Source organism: Oncorhynchus mykiss, chromosome 18 (genome assembly GCF_057628025.1).
Source record: "Oncorhynchus mykiss isolate SJ-2025 chromosome 18, ASM5762802v1, whole genome shotgun sequence".
NCBI lineage: Eukaryota > Metazoa > Chordata > Actinopteri > Salmoniformes > Salmonidae > Oncorhynchus > Oncorhynchus mykiss.
The window spans coordinates 71,008,615-71,029,291 of NC_143039.1; the positions used below are offsets into that span (position 1 = coordinate 71,008,615).

The 20,677-nt window shown below is 46.2% G+C and overlaps 1 protein-coding gene across 1 annotated transcript in view; it reads right to left on the reverse strand.

The window, feature by feature from the left end:
* The window catches only part of csmd3b (CUB and Sushi multiple domains 3b), a 425,045-nt gene that overhangs the window by 355,641 nt on the left and 48,727 nt on the right, over positions 1 to 20,677 (reverse strand). Inside the window, 1 exon segment of the mRNA XM_090209281.1 lies at positions 17,363 to 17,484. Within this exon segment, the coding sequence (XP_090065407.1) occupies positions 17,363 to 17,484 (122 nt within the window).

Genomic DNA, 20,677 nt, shown 5'->3' on the forward strand with positions numbered 1-20,677 from the left:
ACCTGAATGAGAGATAAGAGCCCTTCTAGCACCATACACCTGGCTGATAGACCTGAATGAGAGATAAGAGCCCTTCTAGCACCATACACCTGGCTGATAGACCTGAATGAGAGATAAGAGCCCATCTAGCACCATACATCTGGCTGATAGACCTGAATGAGAGATAAGAGCCCTCCTAGCACCATACGCTTGGCTGATAGACCTGAATGAGAGATAAGAGCCCTTCTAGCACCATACACCTGGCTTATACAACAGGAAGCATGTGAGCACCTGGTGGGAGGGGGGCGCTTAGAAAGAGTGCTTCATACACACACAGAGGCACAGAAATACACACACACACACACACACACACACACACACACACACACACACACACACACACACACACACACACACACACACACACACACACACACACACACACACGTACCAGGCACATGGCTAGCACCGCACACATGGGTCCAATCAGACTCTCATCTATCCCATGTGACAAGAAACCCAGGTCGTTCACACACGCACACCCCTGATTAGAGCTCCACTTAGATGGGCTGTCAGATTCTCTCTGCCTTTCCATCTCCCCCAGTAGAGATTTCCTGTTCTCATGTTAGAGAGATCCAGCAGGCAGGCAGGGAAATGTGTGTGTGTCTGTGTCTCTGTGTGTGTGTGTGTGTGTGTGTGTGTGTGTGTGTGTGCACGTGCGCGTGCGCGTGTGCAGTAAATGTTTTGTATCATTGGCAGCACCATTCTCAGCATTCGCTAGTGTCGAGTTTGCCTTGTGTACATGGGCCATCTGTTGGGCACATGGAAGTCTATGAAATTAACAAATCTAAACACTCTTTTTGTTAGTAAAAATGTCCAGATTGATGCTTGGATTGGGTGCAGAGCATTCACATAAAGTAGTATTTTGAGGTTTTGTAAGGATCCTATTGAAGCTGATGGAAACCCCCGGTAACACTACATGGGCAATTATTGAATGATTCCTCTAGTTTCATGTCAATCACCACAGAGTCTGTTTAATTAAAGGATTAAAACAGACTTTGATTGGAGCAAGTGATGAGACTATTTACATGATCTCCCTTGCCTTGGGGAGGCCTCTGCTGCATGTGCATCTCAAAGATTCAATATTCAATTTCAACTTCAGAAACATCTAAATGTGTCTGTGTGCATTTCAACTCCTGGGGATGTCATCAAATAAGACTGTAATGTAAGAGATATTTTATTTATATAGAGATTTTTTTTAACTTCCCACAAGCCACCGTCACATCAGAGTTGGTGGCTTGTGGAATCATGTAAAGCTTGTTTTAGAGGTAGTGTGCTGAAAGGATTACCAGGGTTAACTGAGCTGTACATTAACGAAGCTGGGCGGTTCGCGACAATGTTTGTCACCATTATCTCTAGTCCTCTATCTCCTGTCTTTGATCATCTTTCATAACACTTAGTTTCACTAAGTCCCTCGACACTTTCTCCTTTAAATGGAAACGTGGCAATTTAGAAAGAGACAAAGTCAAACCCTCTGTCTCTAAGGAGTGTTAGGTCAAAGTCAAACCCTCTGTCTCTAAGGAGTGTTAGGTCAAAGTCAAACCCTCTGTCTCTAAGGAGTGTTAGTCAACATAATGGAAACATGTAACATGTTTCACCTTCACCATAACTGCTTCCTGTGAGGTCAATATTCCAAAAAAACATCAATCTCTGGAGGGAGACCAATGTGGAGATGTGACAGGATAGGATTTGAGCTCAATGGATGTGGGGGCTAGATAACACACCTCTCTTATTGATAAGCATCTGCACATTCTACACTAGCATGTCGGGTTAATAGCTACTCTGATGCAGGGAAGAAGCAGGGTGAGTAAGTCTATGGCTGTGTCCCAATTATCTCTCCTTCCCCCTAAAGTGTGCCCTTTAAAAAGCAGTGACTGGTAGATGAAAACTCCCTCTAGCCCATGTCTACACTAAAACCTATTGTTTTACGTTTGTGGCGAGTAGTGAACGGGTGAACACTTCGGGAGAAAGGAGAGAGTATTGGGACACAACCTATGAGTACTCTGACCCTTGTCCTTCAAACATGACACAGTAATACACAGTACTACACAGTAGTACACATTGACCATTAACTGAATGTGATAACTTCCAGTGTAGTGATGGTGGAAATGTGACTGTTTGAATGCAACAGGCAGTAGGATGAACATTGTATCATGGTATTCTCTGGATGACAGGCAGTAGGATGAACATTGTATCATGGTATTCTCTGCATGACAGGCAAAAGGATGAACATTGTATCATGGTATTCTCTGGATGACAGGCAGTAGGATGAACATTGTATCATGGTATTCTCTGGATGACAGGCAGTAGGATGAACATTGTATCATGGTATTCTCTGGATGACAGGCAGTAGGATGAACATTGTATCATGGTATTCTCTGGATGACAGGCAATAGGATGAACATTGTATCAACTGAATATTGCCTCTGTATGACGTCTCCCGTAATGTAACGCTGTGTTTACGTTATGACGTCTCCCGTAGTGTAACGCTGTGTTTACGTTATGACGTCTCCCGTAGTGTAACGCTGTGTTTACGTTATGACGTCTCCCGTAGTGTAACGCTGTGTTTACGTTATGACGTCTCCCGTAGTGTAACGCTGTGTTTACGTTATGACGTCTCCCATAGTGTAACGTTGTGTTTACGTTATGACGTCTCCCGTAGTGTAACGCTGTGTTTACGTTATGACGTCTCCCATAGTGTAACGTTGTGTTTACGTTATGACGTCTCCCGTAGTGTAACGTTGTGTTTACGTTATGACGTCTCCCATAGTGTAACGCTGTGTTGACGTCTCCCATAGTGTAAGGCAGTGTTTACGTCTCCCGTAGTGTAACGCTGTGTTTACGTCTCCCGTAGTGTAACGCTGTGTTTACGTTGTGACGTCTCCCATAGTGTAACGCAGTGTTTGCGTTGTGACGTCTCCCGTAGTGTAACGCTGTGTTGACGTCTCCCATAGTGTAACGCTGTGTTTACGTTATGACGTCTCCCATAGTGTAACGCGGTGTTGACGTCTCCCGTAGTGTAACGCTGTGTTGACGTCTCCCGTAGTGTAACGCTGTGTTGACGGCTCCCGTAGTGTAACGCTGTGTTGACGTCTCCCGTAGTGTAACGCTGTGTTGACGTCTCCCGTAGTGTAACGCTGTGTTGACGTCTCCCATAGTGTAACGCTGTGTTTACGTTATGACGTCTCCCGTAGTGTAACGCTGTGTTTACGTTATGACGTCTCCCATAGTGTAACGCTATGTTTACGTTGTGACGTCTCCCATAGTGTAACGCTGTGTTTACGTTATGACGTCTCCCATAGTGTAACGCTGTGTTTACGTTATGACGTCTCCCGTAATGTAACGCTGTGTTTACATTGTGACGTCTCCCGTAGTGTAACGCTGTGTTTACGTTATGACTTCTTCCGTAGTGTAACGCGGTGTTGACGTTATGACGTCTCCCGTAGTGTAACGCGGTGTTGACGTCTCCCGTAGTGTAACGCTGTGTTTACGTTGTGACGTCTCCCGTAGTGTAACGCTGTGTTTACGTTATGAGGTCTCCCATAGTGCAACGCTGTGTTTACGTTGTGACGTCTCCCGTAGTGTAACGCTGTGTTGACGTCTCCCGTAGTGTAACGCTGTGTTGACGTCTCCCGTAGTGTAACGCTGTGTTGACGTCTCCCGTAGTGTAAAGCTGTGTTGACGTCTCCCATAGTGTAACGCTGTGTTTACGTTATGACGTCTCCCGTAGTGTAATGCTGTGTTTACGTTATGACGTCTCCCGTAATGTAACGCTGTGTTTACATTGTGACGTCTCCCGTAGTGTAACGCTGTGTTTACGTTATGACTTCTTCCGTAGTGTAACGCGGTGTTGACGTTATGAGGTCTCCCATAGTGCAACGCTGTGTTTACGTTGTGACGTCTCCCGTAGTGTAACGCTGTGTTGACGTCTCCCGTAGTGTAACGCTGTGTTGACGTCTCCCGTAGTGTAACGCTGTGTTGACGTCTCCCGTAGTGTAAAGCTGTGTTGACGTCTCCCATAGTGTAACGCTGTGTTTACGTTATGACGTCTCCCGTAGTGTAACGCGGTGTTTACGTTATGACGTCTCCCGTAGTGTAACGCGATGTTTACGTTATGACGTCTCCCGTAGTGTAACGTTGTGTTTACGTTATGACGTCTCCCATAGTGTAACGCTGTGTTTACGTTGTGACGTCTCCCGTAGTGTAACGCGGTGTTTACGTTATGACGTCTCCCGTAGTGTAACGCGATGTTTACGTTATGACGTCTCCCATAGTGTAACGCTGTGTTTACGTTATGACGTCTCCCACAGTGTAACGCTGTGTTTACGTTATGACGTCTCCCATAGTGTAACGCTGTGTTTACATTGTGACGTCTCCCACAGTGTAACGCTGTGTTTACGTTGTGACGTCTCCCGTAGTGTAATGCGGTGTTGACGTTGTGACGTCTCCCGTAGTGTAACGCTGTGTTTACGTTGTGATGTCTCACGTAGTGTAACGCTGTGTTGACGTCTCCCGTAGTGTAACGCGGTGTTTACGTTATGACGTCTCCCATAGTGTAACGCTGTGTTTACGTTATGACGTCTCCCACAGTGTAACGCTGTGTTTACGTTGTGACGTCTCCCGTAGTGTAATGCGGTGTTGACGTTGTGACGTCTCCCGTAGTGTAACGCTGTGTTTACGTTGTGATGTCTCACGTAGTGTAACGCGGTGTTGACGTCTCCCGTAGTGTAACGCTGTGTTTACGTTGTGACGTGTCCCGTAGTGTAACGCGGTGTTTACGTTATGACGTCTCCCGTAGTGTAACGCTGTGTTTACGTTATGACGTCTCCCGTAGTGTAACACTGTGTTTACGTTGTGACGTCTCCCGTAGTGTAACGCTGTGCTTACGTTATGACTTCTTCCGTAGTGTAACGCGGTGTTGACGTTATGACGTCTCCCGTAGTGTAACGCTGTGACGTCTCCCGTAGTGTAACGCTGTGTTTACGTTGTGACGTCTCCCGTAGTGTAACGCGGTGTTGACGTCTCCCATAGTGTAACGCTGTGTTTACGTTGTGATGTCTCCCGTAGTGTAACGCTGTGTTTACGTTATGACGTCTCCCGTAGTGTAACGCGGTGTTGACGTTGTGACGTCTCCCGTAGTGTAACACTGTGTTTACGTTGTGACGTCTCCCGTAGTGTAACGCTGTGTTTACGTTATGACGTCTCCCATAGTGTAACGCGGTGTTTACATTGTGACGTCTCCAGTAGTGTAACGCGGTGTTGACGTCTCCCGTAGTGTAACACTGTGTTTACGTTATGACGTCTCCCGTAGTGTAACGCTGTGTTTACGTTATGACTTCTTCCATAGTGTAACGCGGTGTTGACGTTATGACGTCTCCCGTAGTGTAACGCGGTGTTGACGTCTCCCGTAGTGTAACGCTGTGTTTACGTTGTGACGTCTCCCGTAGTGTAACGCTGTGTTTACGTTATGACGTCTCCCATAGTGCAACGCTGTGTTTACGTTGTGACGTCTCCCGTAGTGTAACGCTGTGTTGACGTCTCCCGTAGTGTAACGCTGTGTTGACGTCTCCCGTAGTGTAACGCTGTGTTGACGTCTCCCGTAGTGTAACGCTGTGTTGACGTCTCCCGTAGTGTAATGCTGTGTTTACGTTATGACGTCTCCCGTAGTGTAATGCTGTGTTTACGTTATGATGTCTCCCATAGTGTAACGCTGTGTTTACATTGTGACGTATCCCGTAGTGTAACGCGGTGTTTACGTTGTGACGTCTCCCGTAGTGTAACGCGGTGTTTACGTTGTGACGTCTCCCGTAGTGTAAGGCTGTGTTTACGTTGTGACGTCTCACGTAGTGTAACGCGGTGTTGACGTCTCCCGTAGTGTAACGCGGTGTTTACGTTATGACGTCTCCCATAGTGTAACGCTGTGTTTACGTTGTGACGTCTCCCATAGTGTAACGCTGTGTTTACGTTATGACGTCTCCCGTAGTGTAACACTGTGTTTACGTTGTGACGTCTCCCGTAGTGTAACGCTGTGTTTACGTTATGACTTCTTCCGTAGTGTAACACTGTGTTTACGTTATGACGTCTCCCGTAGTGTAACGCTGTGACGTCTCCCGTAGTGTAACGCTGTGTTTACGTTGTGACGTCTCCCGTAGTGTAACGCGGTGTTGACGTCTCCCATAGTGTAACGCTGTGTTTACGTTGTGATGTCTCCCGTAGTGTAACGCGGTGTTGACGTCTCCCATAGTGTAACGCTGTGTTTACGTTGTGACGTCTCCATTAGTGTAACGCTGTGTTTACGTTATGACGTCTCCCGTAGTGTAACGCGGTGTTGACGTTGTGACGTCTCCCGTAGTGTAACGCTGTGTTTACGTTGTGACGTCTCCCGTAGTGTAACGCGGTGTTGACGTCTCCCATAGTGTAACGCGGTGTTGACGTTGTGACGTCTCCCGTAGTGTAACGCTGTGTTTACGTTATGACGTCTCCCGTAGTGTAACGCGGTGTTGACGTTGTGACGTCTCCCGTAGTGTAACGCTGTGTTTACGTTGTGACGTCTCCCGTAGTGTAACGCGGTGTTGACGTCTCCCATAGTGTAACGCGGTGTTGACGTTGTGACGTCTCCCGTAGTGTAACGCTGTGTTTACGTTATGACGTCTCCCGTATTGTAACGCGGTGTTGACGTCTCCTGTAGTGTAACGCTGTGTTTACGTTGTGACGTCTCCCGTAGTGTAACGCTGTGTTTACGTTATGACGTCTCCCATAGTGCAACGCTGTGTTTACGTTGTGACGTCTCCCGTAGTGTAACGCTGTGTCGACGTCTCCCGTAGTTTAACGCTGTGTTGACGTCTCCCGTAGTGTAACGCTGTGTTGACGTCTCCCGTAGTGTAACGCTGTGTTGACGTCTCCCGTAGTGTAACGCTGTGTTGACGTCTCCCGTAGTGTAATGCTGTGTTTACGTTATGACGTCTCCCGTAGTGTAATGCTGTGTTTACGTTATGACGTCTCCCATAGTGTAACGCTGTGTTTACATTGTGACGTCTCCCGTAGTGTAACGCGATGTTTACGTTATGATGTCTCCCGTAGTGTAACGCGGTGTTTACGTTATGACGTCTCCCATAGTGTAACGCTGTGTTTACGTTATGACGTCTCCCACAGTGTAACGCTGTGTTTACGTTGTGACGTCTCCCGTAGTGTAACGCGGTGTTTACATTGTGACGTCTCCCGTAGTGTAACGCTGTGTTTACGTTGTGACGTCTCACGTAGTGTAACGCGGTGTTGACGTCTCCCGTAGTGTAACGCGGTGTTTACGTTATGACGTCTCCCATAGTGTAACGCTGTGTTTACGTTGTGACGTCTCCCATAGTGTAACGCTGTGTTTACGTTATGACGTCTCCCGTAGTGTAACGCTGTGTTTACGTTATGACGTCTCCCGTAGTGTAACACTGTGTTTACGTTGTGACGTCTCCCGTAGTGTAACGCTGTGTTTACGTTATGACTTCTTCCGTAGTGTAACGCGGTGTTGACGTTATGACGTCTCCCGTAGTGTAACGCGGTGTTAACGTTGTGATGTCTCCCGTAGTGTAACGCGGTGATGTCTCCCGTAGTGTAATGCTGTGACGTCTCCCGTAGTGTAACGCTGTGTTTACGTTGTGATGTCTCCCGTAGTGTAACGCGGTGTTGACGTCTCCCATAGTGTAACGCTGTGTTTACGTTGTGACGTCTCCCATAGTGTAACGCTGTGTTTACGTTATGACGTCTCACATAGTGTAATGCTGTGTTTACGCTGTGACGTCTCCCGTAGTGTAACGCTGTGTTTATGTTATGACGGCTCCCGTAGTGTAACGCTGTGTTGACGTCTCCCGTAGTGTAACGCGGTGTTTACGTTATGACGTCTCCCGTAGTGTAACGCAGTGTTTACGTTGTGACGTCTCCCGTAGTGTAACGCGGTGTTTACGTTGTGACGTCTCCCATAGTGTAACGCTATGTTTACTTTGTGACGTCTCCCATAGTGTAACGCTGTGTTTACGTTGTGACGTCTCCCATAGTGTAACGCAGTGTTTACGTTATGACGTCTCCCGTAGTTTAACGCTGTGTTGACGTCTCCCATAGTGTAACGCTGTGTTTACGTTGTGACGTCTCCCGTAGTGTAACGCTGTGTTTACGTTGTGACGTCTCCCATAGTGTAACGCGGTGTTGACGTCTCCCGTAGTGTAACGCGGTGTTGACGTCTCCCGTAGTGTAACGCTGTGTTGACGTCTCCCGTAGTGTAACGCTGTGTTTACGTTGCAACGTCTCCCGTAGTGTAACGCTGTGTTTACGTTGTGACGTCTCCCGTAGTGTAACGCAGTGTTGACGTCTCCCGTAGTGTAACGCTGTGTTGACGTCTCCCATAGTGTAACGCTGTGTTGACGTCTCCCGTAGTGTAACGCGGTGTTGACGTCTCCCGTAGTGTAACGCTGTGTTGACGTCTCCCGTAGTGTAACGCGGTGTTGACGTCTCCCGTAGTGTAACGCGGTGTTGACGTCTCCCGTAGTGTACCGCTGTGTTGACGTCTCCCGTAGTGTAACCCTGTGTTGACGTCTCCCGTAGTGTAACGCTGTGTTGACGTCTCCCGTAGTAGAACGCGGTGTTGACGTCTCCCGTAGTGTAACGCGGTGTTGACGTCTCCCGTAGTGTAACGCTGTGTTGACGTCTCCCGTAGTGTAACCCTGTGTTGACGTCTCCCGTAGTGTAACGCGGTGTTGACGTCTCCCGTAGTGTAACGCTGTGTTGACGTCTCCCGTAGTGTAACGCTGTGTTGACGTCTCCCGTAGTGTAATGTGGTGTTGACGTCTCCCGTAGTGTAACGCGGTGTTGACGTCTCCCGTAGTGTAACGCTGTGTTGACGTCTCCCATAGTGTAACGCGGTTTTGATGTAGAAGTTAAGTAGGACCATTGAGATCAGGCTGGTCTGAGTTGAACAGTTGTTTTATTATCCCCAGCCATCTGCTAAGGAAAGGCCTTGCAGCAGCCATGACGTTGTTTGCGGCTCTAACCTGGCAGAACCAGGGCGTCCGTTTAAAACATCACAAGAGTGCTGCCGCAGAGAGAGAGAGAGAGAGAGAGAGAGAGAGAGAGAGAGAGAGAGAGAGAGAGAGAGAGACTTAGGTGGACTAATGTCTGAAAATTGAATCAAGGCACAACACCCTGCAATTCTCTCCCACCAAGGTTAAAACAGGGAACGCAATATAAATAAATTGGTGCTCTAAAACAGTGTCTGACGAAAATAAATGAAGCAATATTGTTCCGTGCTGTAAGCAGCCATTACCAATTTCTTACCTCCAGGAAGAGGGCATTGTGATCCCGCCGTTGAGACGCTGCTGCAACATTTCGAAAAGAAATCATTTCACTTTTACATCAAGTGTTTTTCAGGGAAGTGATTTGAAGCTCATTACACGTTTTGGGGGAAAATAATTTCTACAATTAAGAATACTAGATGGTTTTTGCCAAAATTCACTCGATAATATACAAGACTGAGTTGTTCATTTTAAGGAGCAATAAGGCCACAAGGTTTGTATAAAAAACTGCAGTGTATTGGTTAACTTCTCTTACTAAGTATTAGAGATAGAGGTAGGGTTCCCGGACCCAGAGTAAGCCTAATGGTGGACTAAAAAGCAGGTTCAATGGAGAATTTCCTTGGAAGTGCTTCTTGGTCCAGGATATCAACCCTTAGAGTTTTAAGAGATTGTAGTGGTTGTGTGATGTGTTTTAATGTTGTCAGAACTAGTTTTTAAAGATCCTCCACGAGATCTACGGCACAAATTGAAAAAAGGTAGCTAGAAGCAAACTGTCTCCTTTGTAGTCAGATCAACTTAAAGGGGTTTCTGATGCTAAAACAGATGTGATAGATGAAGCATCATGTGTTACTAATTATTCACATATGTATATATAAAAGTCAACATTTACTGCCAGATTGTGTTTACGTTAAATTAAATTTTGAGGGTCATTTCTCCAAAAATATCTCAACTCTTTCAGAACACTAAATGAAAAAATACTCTTGATTTATTGAAAACAGCATTCCAAAAACTGAGGCAGTGGAGAAACAAAAACGACTTCCACACAGTTTTTCCGGCTCTGTCCCAGACCTTTCAAAATGGTAAAATGCCAACCCCACAAAAAACTGGCAAAATGGAGGGAAGGAAGACAACATCTCTATGCACCAGGCTGGGAAGACTGAATCTGCAATAGGTAAGCAGCTTGGTTTGAAGAAATCAACTGTGGGAGCAATTATTAGGAAATGGAAGACATACAAGACCACTGATAATCTCCCTCGATCTGGGGCTCCACGCAAGATCTCCCCCCATGGGGTCAAAATGATCTCAAGAACGGTGAGCAAAAATCCCAGAACCACACGGGGGGACCTAGTGGATGACCTGCAGAGAGCTGGTACCAAAGTAACAAAGCCTACCATCAGTAACACACTACGCCACCAGGGACTCAAATCCTGCAGTGCCAGACGTGTCCCCCTGCTTAAGCCAGTACATGTCCACGCCCGTCTGAAGTTTGCTAGAGAGCATTTGGTTGATCCAGAAGAAGATTGGGAGAATGTCATATGGTCAGATGAAACCAAAATATAACGTTTTGGTAAAAACTCAACCCGTCGTGTTTGGAGGACAAAGAATGCTGAGTTGCATCCAAAGAACACCATACCTACTGTGAAGCATGGGGGTGGAAACATCATGCTTTGGGGCTGTTTTTCTGCAAAGGGACCAGGACGACTGATCCGTGTAAAGGAAAGAATGAATGGGGCCATGTATCGTGAGATTTTGAGTGAAAACCTCCTTCCATCAGCAAGGGCATTGAAGATGAAACGTGGCTGGGTCTTTCAGCATGACAATGATCCCAAACACACCGCCCGGGCAATGAAGGAGTGGCTTCGTAAGAAGCATTTCAAGGTCCTGGAGTGGCCTAGCCAGTCTCCAGATCTCAACCCCATATAAAATCTTTGAAGGGAGTTACTGCTCTAGAGGAGATCTGCATGGAGGAATGGGCCAAAATACCAGCAACAGTGTGTGAAAACCTTGTGAAGACTTACAGAAAACGTTTGACCTCTGTCATTGCCAACAAAGGGTATATAACAAAGTATTGAGATAAACTTTTGTTCCACCATAATTTGCAAATAAATTCATTAAACATCCTACAATGTGATTTTCTGGATTTTTTTTTCTCATTTTGTCCGTCATAGTTGAAGTGTACCTATGATTAAAATTACAGTCCTCTCCCATCTTTTTAAGTGGGAGAACTTGCACAATTGGTGGCTGACTAAATACTTTTTTGCCCCACTGTATGTAGGTCTATGGTGGCCTGAATTGGTTCCCAATCAGAGGCAGCTGTTTATCGTTGTCTCTGATTGGGGATCCTATTTAGGTTGCCATTTTCCATTTTGGTTTTGTGGGTTATTATTCTATGTTTAGTTGCCTGTTTGCACTAGTCATATTGCTTCACGGTTCGTTTTGTTATTTTGTATAGTTTTGGTCAGTGTTGCATTCGTTTAATAAAATAGAATGGACGCTTATCACGCTGTGCCTTGGTCTCCTCCTTGACACAAGGGCCTAGTTTGAATATTTCATCCCTTTCTTCCCACTTGGCACAAACTGGTTGAAGGCGACAGGCGACAGAGGCGACAGGCGACAGGGGCGACAGGTGACAGGGGCGACAGGCGACAGGGGCGACAGGGGCAACGGGCGACAGGGGCGACAGGCGACAGGTGCGACAGGCGACAGAGGCGACAGGGGCGACAGGCGACAGGGGCGACAGGGGCGACAGGCGACAGAGGCGACAGGGGCGACAGGCGACAGGGGCGACAGGCAACAGGGGCGACAGGCGACAAAGGCGACAGGCGACAGAGGCGACAGGCGAGACAGGGGCGACAGGCGCGACAGGCGACAGAGGCGACAGGCGACAGGGGCGACAGGCGACAGAGGCAACAGGCGACAGAGGCGACAGGCAATAGGGAAGGTCAATACAAGACACTGAATAGAGAGAGAAATTGGTTTGTTCTCCTACTTTATGACTGGACAGTAACGTTTTAGCTTCGACAAAACCATGAGTCCAAAGTGAGTATCTAACTTGATATCAAACGAAAGACCCAGTAGAGAACATACACTGTTCCTACGTAAGGGAACAATCAGGCCTGGGATCAAAAGGTATTTCAAACCTTTGAAATAATGAATCTGTGCTTGAGGTTGCCTGCCACAATGGAACCAATGGAAAAGTCTCATAAGTCTCTGTCTTTCCTCAGACTCAAGAAAACAATCAAAGTATTTGAAAGTTTTAATGTTCAATCTTACCCAGGTCTGTGGTGATACAGTATATGGCACCTGAATATACAGTAATTGAACTAAAATATACGGATATTCATAAATATATATTTTTTAAATTTCTACAGAAATGTCTACATACAAAGATAATGTGAATGAATACATAGACCTACATGTAGTTAAAAGATAATGTGAATGAATACATAGACCTACATGTAGCTAAAACATTGGCTAGACATAAGACTGCATTTCAACTTTATCGCCCTCATTCTGCCTCGTTACGGGCGCTGCTGTTTGATATTTGCTCTGGGTAATGACATGTTTAATTTGTTCCTGAATCCTTCAGTCATCGCCTGTGGATAAATAATTGTCAATTACTCATCAATTACGAGGCATGCCGCTGCCCGGGGTCTATGGAGACAGCAATCGCAGGGCTCTTCCACCCTCTTTTATTACAAATGTGGTTATGAGTTGAATCAATCCAGGTGCCATGTGGGGCTGCTGTGTGTGTTCATCACTAACAGCTCCCAGTAGGTTCATCATTTCCCTTTACAACAGCCTTCCTCTACTGTCTCTTCCTCCCCTCTCTCTTCCTCTCCTCTATCTTCCTCTCCTCTCTCTTCCTCCCTTGCTCTCTCATTCACTCAGTCTCTCTTGCTATCAGTTTTTCTCTCTTATACATATTTTTTCTTCTCTATCCCCATTCCTGCCTCCCAGTCTCTCACTCTCTCTGTCTCTCTCACTCTCTCTCTCTCTCTGTCTCTCTCACTGTCTCTCCCTCTCTCTCTCACTGTCTCTCTCTGTCTCTCTCACTCTCTCTCTCTGTCTCTCTCACTGTCTCTCTCTGTCTCTCTCTATCTCTCTGTCTCTCTCACTGTCTCTCTCTCTCTCTCTCTCTGTCTCTCTCACTGTCTCACTGTCTCTCTCTCTCTCTTTGTCTCTCTCTCTGTATCTCTCACTGTCTCTCTCACTGTCTCTCTCACTGTCTCTCTCTCTCTCCCTCTCTCTCTGTCTCTCTCACTGTCTCACTGTCTCTCTCTCTGTCTCTGTCTCTCTCACTGTCTCTCTGACTGTCTCTCTCTCTGTCTCTTTCTGTCTCTCTCACTGTCTCTCTCTCTGTCTCTTTCTGTCTCTCTCTCTGTCATTCTCTCTGTCTCTCTCTCTGTCTCTCTCACTGGCTTTATCACTGTCTCTCTCTCTCTGTCTCTGTCTCTCTCACTGTTTCTCTCTCTGTCTCTCTCTCTCAATCTTTTTCAATTTCAATTGAATGGCTTTATTGGCATGGAAAATGTATGTTTACATTGCCAAAGCAAGTGAAAAAGATAATAAACAAAATTGAAATAAACAATAAAAAATGTACAGTAAACATTACACTTACAAAAGAATAAAGACATTTCAAATGTCATATTATGTACATATACAGTGTTGTAATGATGTGCAAATCTCTCTCTCCCCCTCTCTCCCCCTCCCTTCCACCCTCCCTTTCAGTCTCTATCCCCCTCTCCCTTCACTCATCTCCCTTTCTCTCTCTCTCTCCTTCCTGAGCACACCTCAGAGGTAGCAGGTGAAAGAGAGAGCAGAGAGAGAGAGGGCAGAGGAAATAGAGAGGGCAGAGGAGAGAGAGAGGGTGGGTGGGTGGGACAGAGGAGAGAGGAGAGGGCAGAGGAAAGAGAGAGGCGAGAGAGAGAGGGCAGAGGAAAGAGAGAGGAGAAAGAGAGAGGGCAGAGGAGAGAGAGATGAGAGAGAGAGGGCAGAGGAAAGAGAGGGGCGAGAGAGAGAGGGCAGAGGAAAGAGAGAGGCGAAAGAGAGAGGGCAGAGGAAAGAGAGAGGCGAGAGAGAGAGGGTAGAGGAAAGAGAGAGGCGAGAGAGAGAGGAGAGAGAGAGAGGGCAGAGGAAAGAGAGGTGAGAGAGAGAGGGCAGAGGAAAGATAGAGGTGAAAGAGAGAGGGCAGAGGAAAGAGAGAGGAGAAAGAGAGAGGGCAGAGGAAAGAGAGGGGCGAGAGAGAGAGGGCAGAGGAAAGAGAGAGGAGAAAGAGAGAGGGCAGAGGAAAGAGCGAGGCGAGAGAGAGAGGGCAGAGGAAAGAGAGAGGCGAGAGAGAGAGGGCAGAGGAAAGAGAGAGGAGAGAGAGAGAGGGCAGAGGAAAGAGAGGGGCGAGAGAGAGAGAGGGCAGAGGAAAGAGAGAGGCGAGAGAGAGAGGGCAGAGGAAAGAGAGGGGCAAGAGAGAGAGGGCAGAGGAAAGAGAGAGGCGAGAGAGAGAGGGCAGAGGAAAGAGAGGGGCGAGAGAGAGAGGGCAGAGGATAGAGAGAGGCGAGAGAGAGAGGGCAGAGGAAAGAGAGAGGCGAGAGAGAGAGGAGAGAGGGCAGAGGAAAGAGAGGGGCGAGAGAGAGAGGGCAGAGGAAAGAGAGAGGCGAGAGAGAGAGGGCAGAGGAAAGAGAGAGGCGAGAGAGAGAGGAGAGAGGGCAGAGGAAAGAGAGGGGCGAGAGAGAGAGGGCAGAGGAAAGAGAGAGGCGAGAGAGAGAGGGCAGAGGAAAGAGAGAGGCGAGAGAGAGAGGGTAGAGGAAAGAGAGAGGCGAGAGAGAGAGGGCAGAGGAAAGAGAGAGGAGAAAGAGAGAGGGCAGAGGAAAGAGAGGGGCGAGAGAGAGAGGGCAGAGGAAAGAGAGAGGAGAAAGAGAGAGGGCAGAGGAAAGAGAGAGGCGAGAGAGAGAGGGCAGAGGAAAGAGAGAGGCAAGAGAGAGAGGGCAGAGGAAAGAGAGAGGAGAAAGAGAGAGGGCAGAGGAAAGCGAGGGGCGAGAGAGAGAGGGCAGAGGAAAGAGAGAGGCGAGAGAGAGAGGGCAGAGGAAAGAGAGAGGCGAGAGAGAGAGGGTAGAGGCAGATCTTATGGAAGACCAGGAGGAGCAGGTAAAGGGTCCATGAGCCAGAGGGCCGACACACATTTTGCTGAGCCTCAACGACAACGCCGGCAGGCATGCAAGCAACCCTGAGAGGGTGGGGTAGTGAGTAATGAGGCTGGAATACAAAACAGAGACTGTGAGGAGGAGGAGGTGGAGAGGTGGGTTGTGGGGATTTATCTATTGGCAGCCCACTTCTTCACCTGCCCCCCCTACTGGATCATCACTGGATGAGGGATCTGGTCAAAAGCAGTGCACTATATATGTGATGGAGTTTAGGACTACAGGGCATTTCCCATTGGCCTGCATAATAACACATTAATACTGTTGGTAGGATTAGTATTACATTACAGTATCACTCACTCACTCACTCACTCACTCACTCCCCCCCCCCCTCTCTCTCTCTCTCTCTCTCTCTCTCTCTCTCTCTCTCTCTCTCTCCCTCCCTCTCTCTCTCTCTCTCTGTCTCTCTCAATTCAATTCAAGGGACTTTATTGGCATGGGAAACATGTGTTTGTCACACCCTGACCATAGTCTGCTTTGCATGTTTCTATGTTTTGGTTGGTCAGGGTGTGAGCTGGGTGGGCATTCTATGTTACATGTCTAGTTTGTCTAGTTCTATGTTTGGCCTCATATGGTTCTCAATCAGAGGCAGGTGTTCGTCATGGTCTCTGATTGGGAACCATATTTAGGTAGCCTGTTTGGTGTTGGGTTTTGTGGGTGATTGTCCTTAGTGTCCTGATGTCCTTGTTCTGTGTTAGTTTACACAAGTATAGGCTGTTTCGGTTTTCGTTACGTTCATTACGTTTATTGTTTTGGTAGTGTTTGTGTTTAGTGTGTTTTTTCATTAAACATGAATCTCAATAGCCACGCCGCATTTTGGTCCGACTCTCCTTCACATCTAGAAAACCGTTACAGTGTTAACATTGCCAAAGCAAGTGAGGTAGATAATAATAAACAAGAAAAAATTACAGTAAACATTACACACACAGAAGTTTCAAAACAATAAAGACATTACATTAGCCCTATCAACTACCTCTTTCCCAACTGTATTTAATTTATTTATTTATTTTGCTCCTTTGCACCCCATTATTTTTATTTCTACTTTGCACATTCTTCCATTGCAAAACTACCATTCCAGTGTTTTACTTGCTATATTGTATTTACCTTGCCACCAAGGCCTTTTTTTGCCTTTACCTCCCTTCTCACCTCATTTGCTCACATTGTATATAGACTTGTTTATACTTTATTATTGACTGTATGTTTGTTTTACTCCATGTGTAACTCTGTGTTGTTGTATCTGTCGAACTGCTTTGCTTTATCTTGGCCAGGTCGCAATTGTAAATGAGAACTTGTTCTCAACTTGCCTACCTGGTTAAATAAAGGTAAAATAAATAAATAAAAAAAATTACAAATGTCATATTATATATATATATACAGTGTTGTAACAATGCACAAATGGTTGAAGTACACAAGGGAAAATCAATAAACATATTTGTATTTACAATGGTGTGTGTTCTTCACTGGTTGCCCTTTTCTTGTGGCAACAGGTCACAAATCTTGCTGCTGTGATGGCACACTGTGGAATTTCGCCCAGTAGATATGGGAGTTTATCAAAATTGGATTTGTTTTCAAATTCTTTGTGGATCTGTGTTATCTGAGGGAAATATGTCTCTCTAATATGGTCATACATTGGGCAGGAGGTTAGGAAGTGCAGCTCAGTTTCCACCTCATTTTGTGGGCAGTGAGCACATAGCCTGTCTTCTCTTGAGAGCCATGTCTGCCTACGGCGCACATTCTCAATAGCAAGGCTATGCTCACGGAGTCTGTACATAGTCAAAGCTTTCCTTAAGTTTGGGTCAGTCACAGTGGTCAGGTATTCTGCCACTGTGTACTCTCTGTTTAGGGCCAAATAGCTTTCTAGTTTGCTCTGTTTTTTTGTTAATTCTTTCCAATGCGTCAAGTAATTATATTTTTGTTTTCTCGTGATTTGGTTGGGTCTAATTGTGCTGCTGTCCTGAAACTCTGTGGGGTGTGTTTGTGAACAGAGCCACAGGACCAGCTTGCTTAGGGGACTCTTCTGCAGGTTCATCTCTCTCTCTCTCTCTCTCTCTCTCAGGTTTGGTTAATCCAGCCTACCTTGTTGGGGTTGGTGGCGGTGAGAATCCAGACACACTGAGCGTTGGACTCATACTGGATGGGGAAGTTGGGAGAAGTGAATGTGCCAGCAGGACCTTGAAGATTAGAGCCACATGTTTTCACTGTAACAAAACGAAAAAGAGATTGAGAGAGAGAAAGAGAAGGAGAGAGAAATAAATAATAATGGTTATTAATTTAACATTTTGACATTTAACAACCTGGCAAACACAAAAGTTGTGGTTAATTAGAGACAGATGTTGCCAAATGCCACTGTGTGTGTGTGTGTGTGTGTGTGTGTGTGTGTGTGTGTGTAAGACAGCACTTTAGGTCTACGGATTTGGCTCACATTGAGTGCTCGTATTAATGAAATATCGGCAGAACATAGAGAAAGTCAGGTTGAATGGCCCTAAGATTCCTACCGAGAATTATACTTTTAAATATTCTGCCTGCTGCTATCTGAACCAGATTTGTTTCCTGCAGTCAAATGACCAAATTGCCCTCTAGTGGCCCCATGGGAGGAATAATATTAATATTTCAACATTTTGTTGTTGTTGTTACCTCAGAAAATCCAGTGTTTCTATGTCAAACGGTTTTGTTATAATTCAGTCTTCTGTAATGTACAGTATATAGTGTAATATTAGGATGTATAACTCCAAATTCCAAACATGTCAACTCTATATGTGACATGGTACAGGTGTCTTCCATGTGTGTGAGGTGTATAATTCTGTTTCAAAGTATATGTGTTAAAGACGACCAAGAAACACTGCAGTAAAAGATTAAAGAGAGTGAATGGGACCTTAAGCACTTACAAATTCACATTTCATATTGTACCAATTGGAGTTTGTAACATAACACCCCCCCCCCCAAAAAAAAAACAACGTAATATATCATATGAAATGGACGTCATTGTTCGTGAGTGCTACTTTCGAAACCAACACCACGAACCTTAAGCTATGGTTTCAGTTGTCATGTACTAGCACGGCAAGTGGTACCGCAGCGTCAAGTCTAGGTCCAAGAGGCATCTAAACAGCTTCTACCCTGAAGCCATAAGTCTCCTGAACAGCTAATCAAATGGCTACCCAGACTATTTTCATCCCCCCCCATCTTCATCACTGCTGCTACTCTCTGTTGTTATCTATGCATAGTCACTTTAATAACTCTACCTGTCGTTATTACCAGTACCCCCTGTATATAGCCTCCACATTGACTCTGTACCGGTACCCCCTGTATATAGCCTCCACATTGACTCTGTACCGGTACCACCTGTATATAGCCTCCACATTGACTCTGTACCGGTACCCCCTGTATATAGCCTCCACATTGACTCTGTACCGGTACCCCTGTATATAGCCTCCACATTGACTCTGTACCGGTACCCCTGTATATAGCCTCCACATTGACTCTGTACCGGTACCCCCTGTATATAGCCTCCACATTGACTCTGTACCGGTACCCCCTGTATATAGTCTCCACATTGACTCTGTACCGGTACCCCCTGTATATCGCCTCCACATTAATTCTGTACCGGTACCCCCTGTATATAGCCTCCACATTGACTCTGTACCGGTACCCCCTGTATATAGCCTCCACATTGACTCTGTACCGGTACCCCCTGTATATAGCCTCTTCATTGACTCTGTACCGGTACCCTCTGTATATATCCTCCACATTGACTCTGTACCGGTACCCACTGTATATAGCCTCCACATTGACTCTCTACCGGTATCCCCTGTATATAGCCTCCACATTGACTCTGTACCGGTACCCACTGTATTTAGCCTCCACATTGACTCTGTACCGGTACCCCCTGTATATAGCCTCCACATTGACTCTGTACCGGTACCCCCTGTATATAGTCTCCACATTGACTCTGTACCGGTACCCCCGGTATATAGCCTCCACATTGACTCTGTACCGGTACCCCCTGTATATAGCCTCCACATTGACTCTGTACCGGTACCCCCTGTATATAGTCTCCACATTGAATTTGTACCGGTACCCCCTGTATATAGCCTCCACATTGACTCTGTACCGGTACCCCCTGTATATAGCCTCCACATTGACTCTGTACCGGTACCCCCTGTATATAGCCTCCACATTGACTCTGTACCGGTACCCCCTGTATATAGCCTCCACATTGACTCTGTACCGGTACCCCCTGTATATAGCCTCCACCATGAGTCTGTACCGTAACACCCTGTATATAGCCTCCACATTGACTCTGTACCGGTACCCCTTGTATATAGCCTCCACATTGACTCTGTACCGTAACACTCTGTATATAGCCTCCACATTGACTCTGTACCGGTACCCCCTGTATATAGCCTCCACATTGACTCTGTACCGGTACCCCCTGTATATAGCCTCCACATTGACTCTGTACCGGTACCCCCTGTATATAGCCTCCACATTGACTCTGTACCGGTACCCCCTGTATATAGCCTCCACATTGACTCTGTACCGGTACCCAGTGTATATAGCCTCCACATTGACTCTGTACCGGTGCCCCCTGTATATAGCCTCCACATTGACTCTGTACCGGTACCCCCTGTATATAGCCTCCACATTGACTCTGTACCGGTACCCCCTGTATATAGACTCCACATTGACTCTGTACTGGTACCCCCTGTATATAGCCTCCACATTGACTCTGTACCGGTACCCCCTGTATATAGCCTCCACATTGACTCTGTACAGGTACCCCCTGTATATAGCCTCCACATTGACTCTGTACCGGTACCCCCTGTATATAGCCTCCACATTGACTCTGTACTGGTACCCCCTGTATAAAGCCCCACTATTGTTATTTACCTCTGCTCCTTAATTATTTGTTATTCTTATCTCTTACTTTTAGGGGGGATATTTTCGTAAAACTGCATTGTTGGTTTGTAAGTAAGCATTTAATTGTAAGGTCTGTTGTATTTGACGCATGTGACAAATACAATTTGATTTGACTGGAAGCCTATTAGAGTGTAGCCATAGGATTAAAACAGGAAGCAAAAATTAGAGTGTAGCCATAGGATTAAAACAGGAAGTAAAAATTAGAGTGTAGACATAGGATTAAAACAGGAAGTAAAAATTAGAGTGTAGCCATAGGATTAAAACAGGAAGTAAAAATTAGAGTGTAGCCATAGGATTAAAACAGGAAGTAAAAATTAGAGCGTAGCCATAGGATTAAAACAGGAAGTAAACATTTGAGTGTAGCCATAGGATTAAAACAGGAAGTAAAAATTAGAACGTAGCCATAGGATTAAAACAGGAAGTAAAAATTTTAGTGTAGCCAAAGGATTAAAACAGGAAGTAAAAATGAGAGTG